This window comes from Mandrillus leucophaeus, unplaced genomic scaffold, assembly GCF_000951045.1.
Source record: "Mandrillus leucophaeus isolate KB7577 unplaced genomic scaffold, Mleu.le_1.0 Scaffold69, whole genome shotgun sequence".
Lineage (NCBI taxonomy): Eukaryota > Metazoa > Chordata > Mammalia > Primates > Cercopithecidae > Mandrillus > Mandrillus leucophaeus.
The window spans coordinates 2,079,277-2,094,186 of NW_012107474.1; the positions used below are offsets into that span (position 1 = coordinate 2,079,277).

Consider the following 14,910-nt stretch of genomic DNA (forward strand, 5'->3'; position numbering starts at 1 on the left):
GGGTGGTGTTTTAGACACAATGATGAGCATGTGTGTGCAGTCAGGCCTTCTTCAAGCACTCAGAGAAGATGCGCCGAGCAGTGCCCCACCGACTCTGGCAGCAGCAGATGGTGATGAAGAGAATGGTACCCAGAGTCTTGTTTTCAAACCCGACCAACACCTTCCGAACTCTGCTGCTCTGGAATAGCTCCCAGAGGCCTGTTTTTGGCGCATACTGAAAGTCAACATCAAACACAAATTGGAGGGCAAAGACTTTTTTTTTTTACTTGGACTTGGCTTTGACGAGTACTGACAAACCCTGCAGACACTAGTACAATTTGATCGTAAACAAAGCCCTTGCCAGCACAGTCCAGCAAATTCTGAGAAAACACATACAAAAGTTAAAAGACAGCTCGATTTCATCATCCTCCCAACACTTGCAACTGTTTCCAGATTTTCTGTGCAGTCTTCTTTGTGCTTTCAGTTCAGTCAAAATTAGAAAGGACAACAAACTTGTAAAGTCAGACGCCTAACTGTGCAAAACTGACCAGACCATGGAGAAGGGGGAGGCACCATTTTACAAAATATTATTAAGATCACCAGCATTAATTTAAATTATTTTCTTTTCTGGACTTCCAAGTCCACTTGGCAATTTTACTTAGGAAAATATCATGCTTAAATAGAAAACTGGTATTCTAAACACATTTTCTTTATGTGACATATTCTTGTGTGTCTATGTAATGAGAATTTTTAAAAAATTGTTTTCTTCCTGCTGTCAAAACTTCGGCATTAAAAATAAGGGACTGTAAACCTAGTTGACTTACCCATAAAAAGGAGTAAGTTCGGAGAATGAGGGAAGGACCAACAGAATCTAAGCACCCTGTCACTCCCGGCCCGGACCTCTCAGGCGTGGTTTTGACAGGAGGTGCGTTTATGGGGCATTCACTGGCTCCTCAGAATGGACAGATGATATAGAAATGCTAGGAAGAAACATTCCTGCAACAGTCTGCAGAACAAATGTGCCAGTTTTGCCTTAGAATGTCTTAAGACATCTCAGCAATGTTGGATCATATGGCCCCTTTGGCTATATGACCCATCTTTAAAGCTGAAATAAAAATTGTTAGAAAAATATTCTAGGAGGAATGAAACTAAAAAAAAAAAAAAAAAAAAAAAGAAAAGTTAAAAATATGTGCTCACCTTAATTGTTTCACTGTGTCAGTTTTGGTTCTGAATGTGACGTGAGGATCCTATCCAATGCAGCTATTAAACCATGCAGCCACCACAGGTATGTCGTACGTAAGACCTCATTACAGTGACGATTTAACAGCACAAGTTAATTAATTTTTTCATGGCTCGTCATGACAAAACGATTACAGAGTAGGCGAAGAACAGAGTGAGTGCTTTCTTCTCACCAGGGCCTTCATCAGTGAGTAACTGCTCTTGACGCCAGCAAGTCAGTCTGATGTTCCCAGGTGAAACCCGCCCTTGGCTCCGTGAGCGAATGAGACCGAGGTAAACCCAATGCAGCTCTGCAACCCCAGGGACTGAAGCCACGTTGTCCAAAGCCACAGCTGGAACCCTGGAGAACCTGGGGCCCTCTGCTGGGAGGCAGCAGTGGAGAAGGGCACTGGCCGGCTTTTGGTGAAAAACCGGGGCTCCTGTATGGGGCGCATAACGGGAGGCAGGCGGCTTTCACCTCCAGGCCTGAGCAGAGCGCGGCTGGCTGGGAGAGCAGCACGGCAGCCCAAACCGTGCGCCCGTGCCCTCTTGCTGCGCAGGCGGGAGCTGCGGGAGCATGGAGAAGGCGCGCAGCCTTGGCGGCTCTCCTCCGCAGCCGCTCACTCTGAATCTGCAGCTTCTCCAGCTCTCACGCCCAGGTCAGACGCTTTCTCAAACAGATCGAGCAATCGCTGCTCAAAAGAAGGCCTCATTTCTGTTTCCCCAACGAAAGCCTGAGTGCCTTCCGCCCGTGTTTGTCACGAACTTGCAGGAGAATTGTCTAAACTCTTAAGTGCTCGCTTCCGCATTTGAGAGGAAAGGTCGCGGAGCGGGAGCGCAGGCTCCAGATACGCACGGCAGCCTCCAGGGAAGATGGGGAGCTGCCCTGGAGCCGGTCAGGCAGTGACTCGGCTGGAACGTGGATGGAGAGAGAGAGAGACGCAAGGGCTTGGAGGAATGAGTATGCTCCACGCGAGGACCTCAGCAGAGGGCTCAGCACGGGGCGGGGACCTGGGTAAGAGCTGGGGGCTGCGCTGGCCTCCCGAGAAGACACTTTGGGCTTGCCGTAGAGGTAGGAAAACAGGGAGGGAAACCGGGTAGCGGGGAGGAGAAGAAAAAGCCCCCAGAACACAGAGCCTCTTCTTTCCTCACCCCTACCTGTCCACACCCCCAGCTGAGCACATGTAGAAAAACTATGGTATTGCTGATTCTGTGACAAGAATCTTCCCCATCGGTAACCTGCCGAACACCCACAGAACATGGCAATCAAGCCCCACATGCTTTGAAAAGAAAACAGATTGTTCAGACTAACAGAAACCAACTTAGTACAGCAAATACAGGAATGAGTACCAAATTCTGCAGAACTGGGAGCTCAACAGGAAGTGCAATTCCACCTCTCATGTACCAACAGCACTGACGGATTTAAAGTTCCGACCAACGTGCTCTCCTCAGCTTCAGGGAGGGTCTCACTTCCTACACCAACGGGAATCACTGAGGTTACCCAAAAATGTTAAATCCTGGAGAGCTCGAACACAAACATGGTTTGTAGCAAAAGATTCAACCAAGACGCCCGCAGCCGCTACAGAGGGGCCAGGACGCAGCAGCCCGCGGGCACGTTCAGAACCTCGTGCACACAACTTACGGGAACTTAGAAAATCATAAAAAAGGCCCCACATTCTTAAAGGTATAATTTATAGCGTATTCTGTACAAAAGCAGTCTTTTACAAGGGACTCTGCTGCCCCTCAGAAGAAATCCATAGCCCTGGGCCGTCTCCTTGGTGTGGTGGTCAGGGGCTTCTTGGCCACCAGGGGTGAGCTGGCAGGTGAGCTGGTGGGGGTCTTCAGCACCCCGTGGAGGGGCCTCTGTTCAGGGTCGAAGGCCACTCGGGAAGGGCCCGTGGGACTGACCAAGATACTCTTGTCTGTCTTCTTGAATTCTGTCCCAAATGAGAGCAAGGCCCCATGTTAAGCAGGTCCAACAGCTGTCCCTCCAACAGCTCGGACAGTGTCCTGCCTGGGTGCCAACCCTGCCCATTTGCTAGGACGAAGCAGGGCCATCTCAAGGTCCTGCAGAGAGCAGGCCTGGGAGCCTTCTGAGGGAAGGAGGGCAGTGAGGCCATGTCCCCTGCCTCAACTCACCCTCCCAAGGCCGCCTGTACAGACCAAGGGGAGCTGCTGGTAGGGTGGCTCCTGCAAGGCTGAACATTGAGGGTGGGGGTGTTCTGGACAATGAGTGAACTAGGCATTTGAGTCTGGGACGAATCTGTGCTATGTGGAGCTGCAGGATTCGTCCTGCTCATCCAGTTGTAAAGGCTGGGTGAGCTCCTCAGGCTCTCCGAGAGTCTCTTTTCCCTAAACATACACGCTCACACACTTGTGCATGCACACGCACACACACACATACTGGCACATGTACACACACTCACACATACACACACACAAAATTATTTGCAGTTCCCAACAAGAGTCAGGTCCTAAATTCGTTATCATACTTTTTTTTTTTTTGCGATGATGGAGTCTCACCCAGTCTGGAGTGCGGAGGCATGATCTTGGCTCACTGCAACCTCTGTCTCCTGGGTTCAAGCAATTCTCCTGCCTCAGCCTCTTGAGTAGCTGGGACTACAGGCTCTTGCCACTACGCCCAGCTAATTTTTATATTTTTAGTAGAGATGGGGTTTCACCACGTTGGCCAGGCTGGTCTGGAACTCCTGACCTCGTGATCTGCTCACCTTGGCATCCCAAAGTGCTAGGATTACGGGCGTGAGCCACTGCGCCTGGCCTATAATACTTTTTAAAACTTTGGTTTCCTTTGTAAAAGCAACTCGAATGGATGGCACCGATATGAAAAGTATCAAGATAGGGGTTACCCTTCTCCGTCCCCCAGGAAGCAAGTTGTTCCGAAGTTTGGCAGAGACAGCTACAGCTGATGGATCACTACAATCTCAAATGGCCTCTCTGTGGGACGGCTTTCAGTATTTAGAAAGACACTTGGGAGAACAGCTTTTTGGATCACGTCTCTCCAGGTAGCCTCTCTTAAGAGGTCCCAGGCAATTGGCTGCCCGCTCACCATTGGCACCCCACTCACAGCCCTTTGAGGACGAGGGACACACAGGTGCTTCCTTCTGACTCAGAAATGGGCAGTGAGGGGCTGGGCTCGGTGGCTGATGTCTGTAATCCCAGCTCTTTAGGAGGCTGAGGCAGGCGGATCACCTGAGGTCAGGAGTTTGAGACCAGCCTGGCCGACATGGTGAAACTCCATCTCTGCTAAAAATACAAAAATTAGCTGGGCGTGATGGCATGCGCCTGTGATTCCAGCTACCTGGCAGACTGAGGCAGGAGAATCACTTGAACCCGGGCGGAGGGGAAGGAGGAGGTTGCAGTGAGCCAAGATCTTGCCACTGCACTGCAGCCTGGGTGACAGAGTGGTGAGACTCTGTCTCAAAAAAAAAAAAAAAGAAAAAAGAAAGAAATGGGCAGTGAGGAGCTCGGACCCCACTCTCCCCTCAGCGCCTGTGGAACCAGGCTGCGAGCCGCGCCAGGAGCCGCAGCTGTGCTCCAGAGAAGCCTGCCGCCGGCAAAACCCACTTACCTGCAGTCATGTTTCTGTTCAGCCCGAAGGTGACTTTCTTGGAGCTGGACGGTGTCTTGTTTAGCTGCAGAAGAGAAATAACAGGAACAAAAGGAGTAATGCAAGTACAACAGAGGCACTTAGTCTCCCTGTCAGGATTTTTTGGAGAACCTGCCCTGGAGGGGACGTCGCCCACACTGCTGCTTACTGAGTGGCACATATAGGGAGAGGCCAAAGGGACCACGGCCAAGACTGAAACCAACCCTGCTGTCGGGCTTCACCAGGACCGCCCTCTGTCTTTCTCAGTGTCCCACGCGCGCCTCCCCCGGCCCAGGGTCAGTGGTGCTGGCACTCTTGGCCCATCTGCGGTCACAGCCTCATCACCACCACAGGGTTCTACGATCCAGGGAAGAAAGGCAACAGTGAAGATGCCTGAACTGTCCAGAAACAGTTCACCACTGAGGACCCATGAGGAAAAATGCCAAGACTCCCCTGCCTTTTGCTGGAGAGTTCTGAAGTTCTAGCTTGAAGACTCTATGACATCAATGAGATGGCTACAATGGAATCTCACTTTAGTGGACAATGGACACAGTTCCCAGCTTCTCGTGCACAAGGACTCCAAGCTATCTGCATATTCTAACCGTTCACCACAATCAACGATCTTCTTCCTACTCACATTCCCGGAAGCGGATCCAGCCTGCATTAGGAAGCACTTCCTCAAGTTCCTGCTCTGACCCACATTTCTAGAAGTGTGGACCTCCTGCTGACCTGTACCACCTACGTATTAACACTGTGATATTTCACGAGAAAACTGGTTTCTGCAAACCCTGAGCTGGAAGCCCTGGGAGGCAGAATGTGTGGATGAGCCGTCCCTCAAAGTCCCCTTCCTGACTGCGATCCCTCAGGGTGGGTCCCAGACCACCCAGACCTCATGCTACCCTGGCTGCGGAACCTGTCTGCTGTGGGCAGGCTCAGAGGGCCACAGTGGGACTCCAGGCCTGGCATGGGAAGCACTGTCAGCTCAAGCCCATCTGTGCCCTTGTGGTGAAACGTGCTGTGTCACTCTGGGGAGGGTGCACACCTGGACGGCAGAGCCTGGGGGGCGGGTGGCAGGGCTGCTCTTGGCTCTTCTGAAGAACAGGGGCTTTGGTAAGAAGGGGGTGTCAAACTTCACAAAGTCGCTTTCTGCCCTCAGCTTCTGCTTCTTCAGGGAACTGAAAGTCCCACTGCTTCCCTATGTGAGCGAGGGGTGAGAAGCAGAGAGGAGGGGTCAGACAACAGAGCCTGCTGTGTTGCCCACGCACACAGAAGGGGAAGGCCGAGCCCCACAGCGGATCCAGCCCACCCCAGAGCCTGCAGTTTTCTGCACTGCGCTTGCAGACAGCCCTTCCATTCAGCAGAGCTCAGGCTTCACATACAACACGACCACCTATCATGGCACCATGCCAAGAGGGGCGATGAAAACGCCTTCTCAGAGTAAGGACCCACTTTTATCTTCATCTTCAAATTGAGGATTTCAGCCTTTCAAAGCCAATCTGTTAGAGAATAATTCACTCTCCCATTTGTAGCTGAATCGTCACTGCCCTGGCAGCCTGGTGTGGAGGGCAGTGATGCCCATATGGGGGCTGTGGGTCCCTCACAGGCAGGCCCAGGACACTCACTGGGTGTGCAGCGACTCACAGCCACCCAGAGAGAGACCGGGTCTCGTTCTGGGCTCTCAGACGTGTGGGAAACCCAGTGCCACTGACGACACACGGGTGGCTCTGGCAGGATCAAGTGTGCCGCCTGGAGGGCAGGGAAGCCTGAGGAGCTTCTCCTGTGCGCCTTCCCTCCGCCGGGAGCGGTGGCAGGGGAAAGCTTCCCTCGACCCTGGGACTGACTGAGCAACACCCCATCCTCTTTACAACAGGCTGCCAGGGGCCTGAGAAGACGGCAAGAAAGGCAGTATCTCTGGCCCTCTTGGTGAGGAAGCAGCACTGAGGGTATGAGGGACAGGCTGCAGTCCAGGGAGATGAAGGCACTGTGAGGTAGGAGAGACTCGAGGCTAGAAATGGGCCTCCTGCCGTCTGGCTCAGTGCACTGCTTCCCCTGGGTAAGGCTTTCCTGACCATAAACTCACTCACTAGCCACTTGCAGACACTGTTAGCCCCAAACCAATACTTAACCAGGTCCACACGTGTCCACTTCAACAAAGGAGATGTCACAACCTCCACAAAGCGGTGTTCGCAAAGCAAGATCTGACCAAGGTGTGCAAACTCTGTGAAGGGCAGAGTTATTTTCTGCTTTGCAGACCACAGGTCCCTGTCTCTACCGCTTGCCCCTGCTGCTGCAGTGTGAAAGTGGCCATGGACCTGCACATACGAGTGCATGTGGCTTTGTTCCAGTGAAACTACATTTGCTGGCCCTGGCCTGGAAGCCCAGTGCACCCACAGGTGGTGTGAAAAGCGGATCAGGGCCAAGTGCAGGGGCTCACACCTGTAATCCCAGCACTTTGGGAGGCCGAGGCTGGTGGACTGCTTGAGCCCAGCCTGGGCAACAAGGCAAAATGCCGTCTCTACAAAAATAACAAAAAATTAGCTAGGCATGGTGATGTTGTCTGTAATTCCAGCTACTTGGGAGGCTGAGGCAGAAGAATCACTTGAACCTGGGAGGTGGAGGTTGCAGTGAGCCGAGATTGCGCCACTGCACTCCAACCTGGGTGGCAGAGCCAGACCCAAAACCAGATCAACAGCTTGGTTCCTCATTTCTATCTGGTTCTAGAGATCCAAGGGGAAGGAAAATCTCTCCATTAAGAAGATAAGTGGTCCGGCTAGTGAAGTTTCTTTGGCAGGGAAGTGGGGTGGGGGGGCGCGGAGCTAACAAAAGAGAAGAATATAGAAAAGAAGGTCAGTGAGGCAAGAGAATTTTGGGTTTCCTCTTTTGCCAAAGGGGCCTGGACTGGCCACGGGCTGATGAAGAAAACCAGACCCGCCTTCCACAGAGGCCTAGACTGGCCTGAACACGCTGGGGCAGCAGTGCCTGGCCCATGGATAACCTTCCCAGCTCAGAGCGGGCCCTCCCGAACCCAAACATGTGGTCTGGGGGAGTGAAGGTGACCGATGAGGAGAACCGAAGTACTGGTCACCTGTGATTTCCTCCTCAGTGAAGGCTGTTGTGAACATGCCCTATTCTAACTGCTGCTGAGTCCAGAGACCTGGCCGCCGGCCCCCACCCTTCCTCTCAGGAGGCAGTGGAGCTCCCCCGGACGCGTTTGAGCGCCTCCGTGGCGAGCTGGCCTGCGGGTGCTCCCACCTTACCAGAGCCTGGGCTTGCCTGGCTTCGGACTCCAGCGCCCCGTTGTGCTCTACCAGGTCTGACATCGCTCTCATTTTCCTCCTCTTTTTCAAGCTTGCTGTTTTCTGGCTGGACAGGCCACAGAGCTCCAGGCTGCCAGGCCCTGCCTTCTTCTTCTGCAGCCTCCTGCACTGGGGCAGGGTGGTGTGGCTGTTCGCCCTCTCCGCGGGGCCTGTGGGAGGGCCTCCCTGCTGCAGTGGAGGCCAGGCACGCGTGGACAGGCCACTGCCATTGACAGGGACAACTCCAAGCTTCCGCTTCCTTTTTAGGAGTTGGGCTCCACCTGTTGGGGACCCTCTAGGTCCCTGAGGATGACTGCCACTGGGGCCACTCTGAGACATGTCCTCTGGGGGCAACCCTGCTGATGCCGACATTTCCCTGTGGGCCCTTGGACTCTTCTTCCGCGGTCGTTTCCTTTTATTGTGCATGGGGACGGCTGGAGGATGCTCGGAGCCACTCTCCTCCCCGGTGCTGGATGTGGCCTCTGCGCCTGGCTCGGCCACACGTGCCTTCAGGGCTTTCGGCTCAGCGGCCTCAGGCTCCCTGCCCCTGTTCTGTTCCAGGGACGGGGCTGCATCCCCTGGGCCTGGACTTTCAGGCTGCAGGTGGTGCTTCTTCTTCTTCTTCCTTCTTCTCTTTTGAAGACTGCTTTCACTGTCCTCTTCCTCGGCACAAAAGACTCTGCTTCCTAAAAAGACAGAAACCCATCAATAAGCCTCCCAGTGCCGGCTGGGCCAGAGTCCTGCTGGTGATTCTGAGACAGTATGATCGGCGGACACAACTTCCTGACATTCTACCACCAGGAGAGTTTCTGTCTCCCTTGAAGTACTCGGTGTGCCCACTACCTTTGTCGTCTGGTCCTACTTCCTCCACTCCCGACCGTGACTGGAAGCCCTCCTTTTGTCCATTTATAAACACACATGGAACTGAAATAGTCCGATTTCCACTAATTTTAGGGCCCAAAGGTAAAAACCATAGATCTAGACTGGTCATCAAACAGCTGCCCACCTAGTGTTCCTTGCAGCTCCTGCTTCCCTGCAGAGGTGCCCTGGGGAGCAGGCGGACGTGAGCGGGGTGAGGTGGGGACACGGTTCCACTGAAACAGCAGAACACTTGGTAACCCACCTTTACCTCTCAGCCATTACAAACCGAAGCTTTAGGTTCTGCTAATGCTTTGTGACGGCACGAGCTCAAGTCTCTGATGCCTCCATGGTGCACACCGCTCCCCAAGGGCTCAGTCATGAGCCCTCAAGAGAAGGGCCCTTCTCTTCAGCTTTACAGCTTACCTTTCTCCTTTTCCAAGTTAGTTTTCTCTAAAAGTTTATTTCCTTTCTTCTTATGCTTTCCTTGACGGAGGATTTGGTCATCTTCATCAGCAGAAATGTCCTCCGCAAAACTCAGTTGAGATATACTGCTTCCTAGATGCCAGAGTGACACACTGTCAGCTTCCCCAGGCGCTCGAGAGTCTGCTGCCCCAGGGGCCTAAGACCCCCCTCCCAATTTCTGCCTCATCATCATCGTTCCTCACTGTTTCTCCCACCCAAACCTGAGCGCCGCTGACACAGGAATTACAGACTTAAAAAAGCTTTGTGTGTTTCTCAACCAAGGCAAGGCAAGGGATCACAAGCCCTCGGTGACACCCTCCATGGCTGGACTCTGGGGGCCTGGCTAATGTGGTCTCTGCATTCCAACCAGCTCACTGGTGCCCTTCCCAATTCCAAGTGTCCCTAGTGCATGAGGGGTATGGGGTGACTTCACTGACTTGTCCAAACGTAACAGCAAATGAAAGGGATCCTGAGAAATTACATTTTACCTTCACAGAGTATCCAATTAAAACCTTCCTAGGCCACTGCAAATCCATCTAGTTAAAACAATAAAAACCAAACCAAAACATCGCAGTATCCACACATGAGAGCAGTCTGCCCTCTCACTTTGGCGGTTAGGGGAGAGCCCAGGACAGGAAGGTGGGCAAGCTGCAGGGGGCCCTAGGCTTGTGTCACTTCCCATGGCTGTACTGTGGTATGACTAGGTAAAGGCTAGTCTGTCTTTCTTAAAAGCTGGGGTCTTGGCCGGGCGCGGTGGCTCAAGCCTGTAATCCCAGCACTTTGGGAGGCCAAGATGGGCGGATCACGAGGGCAGGAGATCGAGACCATCCTGGCTAACACAGTGAAACCCCATCTCTACTAAAAAAAAAAATGCAAAAAACTAGCCGGGCGTGGTGGCAGGCGCCTGTCGTCCCAGCTACGCGGGAGGCTGAGGCAGGAGAATGGCGTAAACCCGGGAGGCGGAGCTTGTAGTGAGCTGAGATCCGGCCACTGCACTCCAGCCTGGGTGACAGAGTGAGACTCTGTCTCAAAAAAAAAAAAAAAAGTTGGGGTCTTGCTCTGTCACCAAGGCTGGAGTGCAGTGGCGTGATTACAACTTACTGTATCCTGGACCTCCTGGGCTCAAGTGATCCTCCCCTCTTAGCCTCCCAAGTGCTGGGACTACAGGCTCACGCCACCATGCCTGGCTAATTTTTTCATTTTTAGTAGATATGAGGCCTCGCTATTTTGCCTGGGCTGAGGACTATTATTTCTTATTAGAGGCTTTCAGTAAAGTTCTTTCAATCTTGTTTCTCAGCGTTTGGCATCAACGCCCCCAGTGGGGTCCATATTCATGAAAAACACCGTGAATGATGATTCTCGGCGCACCTCACCTTCAGAGAGGTCTTGGAATCTAAAAATAAAAAATAAAAATAAAAAAAATTAAAAAACAGTAACAAATGTTCATAAAGAAATCCCTTCTGTCTTCTGTAGACATATGTATTTATTTTTTAAAATACAAGCCATAGTTAAATATTTGTTAGTTCACGTTCTCCTCCAGGAGGGGAGGCTAGACAGGAAATTCCGTGAGGGAAAGGTGGTGCAATACAAAGGCCAAAAAGCTCAAGGCCAGTGCCGCCCTCGGTTACTGTCAATACCAGCAAGGACATGGCGGGCCAAAGATGCACCTTGGCACACCCAAATCAAACTAAGAAATTCAATTTTTTGTTTCGGAAGGCAGAAATAGCTTAGATCTCTGCTTATGTTCAATTCTTCAGTGGAGAAAGGCAAAGCTGTGTTTTGCTTTACACAATTTTTGTGCATTAGAACAAACAAGAAGCATCGAAGCGCAGTGTGGGCAGGTGCACGGGGGAGGAGACACTGGATGGCAGGGACCTCGGGCAAGCTAGGACCACCCTGTGCCCTGGGAACCCAGCTGGGAAATGGGCAGAACTACAGGAGTTACTTTCTGGGGGCTTAACATGGAATACTTGAATGTATGCAAAGTGCTCAGAGCAGTGCCCGGCTCCTAGAGTGTGATCAGACAGTTGTCACCGATGACAGCAAGCCACGCATGAGGCCCTCCGTGAATTCCAGGTCATCATGTCACTATGATCAGAGGGATGTCAACACTGACAGCTGAATTAACTAACACTTTTGGCATAGCCACATGGGAGGGAGGGGAGAGGTAAAGAATTAACCCTATCTATCTCAGTAGCACACCAGCAGAAGACACCTAAATAGCAGCTTCACATCAGTTTCTGGTTGGTTCATTTCACACATGAATAGACTTCACATCACTCTAAGGCAGCTAAGAGATGAGTATGGCTGCACTGGGAGAATGGAACCTGAGGGGTGGGACTGCTGTTTCCATTAAGCTTTTCAGTTTACATGTGTCTATTACATTGCTATGCACAAATGCATTAAAGGACAAAAAAAGAAGAAAGAAAAAAGATAAGCATGCAGATGGCTTGTCCCACACCAGGAGATGGGAACTAAAGGAATGATGATGTCAGAACCCTCCCTCCAGTCACTGACTTCTTGATGAGTTTGGAGAGGCGCTTCCTGTTGAAGGGGGGCGTGTTCTTCCTGCTGGTCATTTCCAGGAGTCGATCAGCAACAGCCTTATAGTCAAACTAGGCAGGAAGAGAAACTAAACATAAGTCTGCAGCCAAACAACAATGCCTGACTTCGACATTTACATCTGCTAGTAAGAGAAGCCCCTACTGAAGCATTTGGCAACAGACAGGCTAAACAAGCATGTGCTGGGACTTGGCCACCAGGAGCATAAGCACTACCTTTGAAAAATGCGTGTTCTGTTTATTCTTGGGAGAAGCTGGGTAAGTAATTCTTTTTTTTTTTTTTTTTTTAATTGTGATAGAGTACCCACAACAAAATTTACCTGGGTGTGCTTTTTTTTTTGAGGCGCAGTCTCTGTCACCCAGCCTGGAGTGCAGTGGCGTGATCTCGGTTCACTGCAACCTCAGCCTCTCGGGTTCAAGTGATTCTCCTGCCTCAGCCTCCCGAGTAGCTGGGATTACAGGTGCGCGCGGCTGCGTTTTTGTATTTGTTTTTGAATTTGTAGTAGAGACGGGGTTTCACTGTGTTGGCCAGGCTGGTCTCGAACTCCTAACCTAAGGTGATCTGCCCACCTTGGCCTCCCAAAGTGCTGGGATTACAGGTGTGAGCCAGTGCACCCGGCCGGAGGGTGTGCTTCTTTTTAAACTGAAGCTAGATTTGCAATCTGTACTTGGCAAACTTTTTTTTATTTGACAAGTGCCACTAGAGCTGGCTCCGTGGTAGAGAACAGAGCAAAGCTTAGCCATTCAAAATAAGTGCTACTATCTCTTTCAAAACCCCATTGTATTTACATTTCCTTGTCTCCAATAAGGTTATTCTCAGGAAGGTGACATTTAGTGACTGAAGGGATTAAAAAGGAGTTTACACTTCAGGCCTTAGAGCTTAACTAGCTGTGACCCTAATTCTGTAGTCAGGCTACTCCACAGCAAATCCATATTCTATAAAAAGCAACAACTGCCACCCACCTGGAGAAGGGGTCCTGTGTCCTCAAAGGTTCCGCAGTCATCTCTTCCTCTTTCATCACTGAGTCCATCTTTTCTGGAATGATTTTTGCCCAGTGCTGTCAAAATATACCCAGAGACCAAATTCTTGACATATCAAATACACAGAAGTGACTACTTCCACAGAAGCCACTGTCTAATTAGGTGTCTCTTAACAAAAAAGAGGGTTGGGCACGGTGGCTCACGCCTGTAATTCCAGCACCTTGGGAGTTGAGGTGGGTGGATCACTTGAGGCCAGGAATTCTAGATCAGCCTGGGCAACATGACGAAAACCCATCTCCACTAAAAATACAAAAATTAGCTGGGCGTGGTTGCGGGTGCCTGTAATCCCAGCTACTCAGGAGGCTGAGGCATGAGAATCGCTTGAACCCAGGAGGCAGGGGTTGCAGTGAGCCGAGATCGCGCCACTGCACTCCAGCCTGGGTGACAGCGAGACTCCGTCTCAAAAAAATAAAAAACGAAAGAAAATTTCTTTCAGGAGAAAAACTCTGCAAAGACATTTATAATTTCCCAGGACATTTTGATTATTCAGGCTATGGGAATGGAAATAAGTCTGGGAAAAAGCACATGTTTTGCCTTTTGCACCCATAGAACCCCAATTCCCTGCTGCCTTCGATGATTCCCTCCCCCACACACTGTCCGGTTAGGACGAAGGCTGTGGTGAATGGGAAGCTCCTGTCCAGGGACGCAGGCAAGCGGATGGGACACTGTATCGCCCTGGACCACCAGGGGTAGGAGCATGGATGCAGGAGTCTGGCCCTAGTCTCAGGTCAGTTTAGGGCCTTGGTGAGAACCTGTCACAGCAGTACAGTCACTTCACGAGCATGCTTCAGGAAACACAAGTCAATATTAACACAACTTTTAGCACTTAAAACATTCAGAGTGTTACAGCTTATGAAGAAGCAGATTAAACAGACTCAGGAGAACTCAAAATTATCTTAAACATGTACTGTTTCTGGAACCCTCTAAGCTTATTAGTGGTGTGGCATCAGGGCGAGGCCTGGGGAGGATGGGGCAGGTGCAGCACGCATTTGATGAACGTAACTGGGAGGGAACGTCTGGAACTGCACTCGGAAGAGAGTCTGTGTCCAGGTTAGGCTGACAGAAATGTGGGGAGCACAGGGACCCAGAGCCTACTCCCATGTGGTCCCATGACCATGTAACACTTGCTCCAGGTCCTTAGTCAACTCTGTTATCTACAACAAACTTAAAATCAGACTATTTCTTTTTTTATTGTTTTGTTTTAGAGATGGGGGTCTCATTATGTGGCCCAAGCTGGTCTCAAATTCCTGGGCTCAAGTGATCTTCCCATCTTGGCCTTCCAAAGTACTAGGATTATAGGCATGAGCCCCCACACCCAGACTAGACTATTTCTTTCATTCTTTTTTGAGACAGGGGCGCTGGTAGCTCTGTTGCCCAGGATGCAGTGCAGTGACATGATCATGATTCACGGCAGCCTCAACCTCCCAGGTTCAACTGATCCTCCCAGCTCAGCCTTCTGAGTAGCTGAGACCACAGGTATGTGCCACCATGCTTGGCTAATTGTAAAATTTTTATAGAGTCAGAGTCTTGTTATGTTGCCCAAGCTGGTCTCCAACTCCTAGGTTCAAGCGATCCTCCCACCTCAGGCTCCTAAAGTGCTGGGATTATGGGTGTGAGCCACCATGCCTGGCCAGAGTATTTTTTCTTTCTTTTAAAGATTCTTGGCTGGGCACAGTGGCTCACGCTTGTAATCCCAACACTTTGGGAAGCCCAGGCGGGTGGAATACCTGAGGTCGGGAGTTCGAGACCAGCCTGACCAACTGGGAGATACAAATTTTGCCGGGCATGGTATGGTGGTGCATGTCTGTAATCCCAGCTACTTGGGAGGCTGAGGCAGGAGAATCGCTTGAACCCGGGAGGCGGAGGTTGCAGTGAGCCGAGATTG

The 14,910-nt window shown here is 51.2% G+C and overlaps 1 protein-coding gene across 1 annotated transcript in view; it reads right to left on the reverse strand.

The window, feature by feature from the left end:
- Nucleotides 1–238: 238 nt before the first annotated feature.
- Nucleotides 239–14,910, reverse strand: part of RRP1B (ribosomal RNA processing 1B) — a 30,175-nt gene continuing 15,503 nt past the window's right edge. Inside the window, exons 8-15 of the mRNA XM_012002605.1 lie at nt 12,948–13,042; nt 11,941–12,038; nt 10,797–10,816; nt 9,385–9,516; nt 8,062–8,786; nt 5,847–5,999; nt 4,787–4,850; nt 239–3,134 (exon numbers count right to left, since the gene is read on the reverse strand). Of these exons, the coding sequence (XP_011857995.1) occupies nt 2,941–3,134; nt 4,787–4,850; nt 5,847–5,999; nt 8,062–8,786; nt 9,385–9,516; nt 10,797–10,816; nt 11,941–12,038; nt 12,948–13,042 (1,481 nt within the window). The 3' untranslated portion in view covers nt 239–2,940. The remainder of the gene's footprint in view (nt 3,135–4,786; nt 4,851–5,846; nt 6,000–8,061; nt 8,787–9,384; nt 9,517–10,796; nt 10,817–11,940; nt 12,039–12,947; nt 13,043–14,910) is intronic.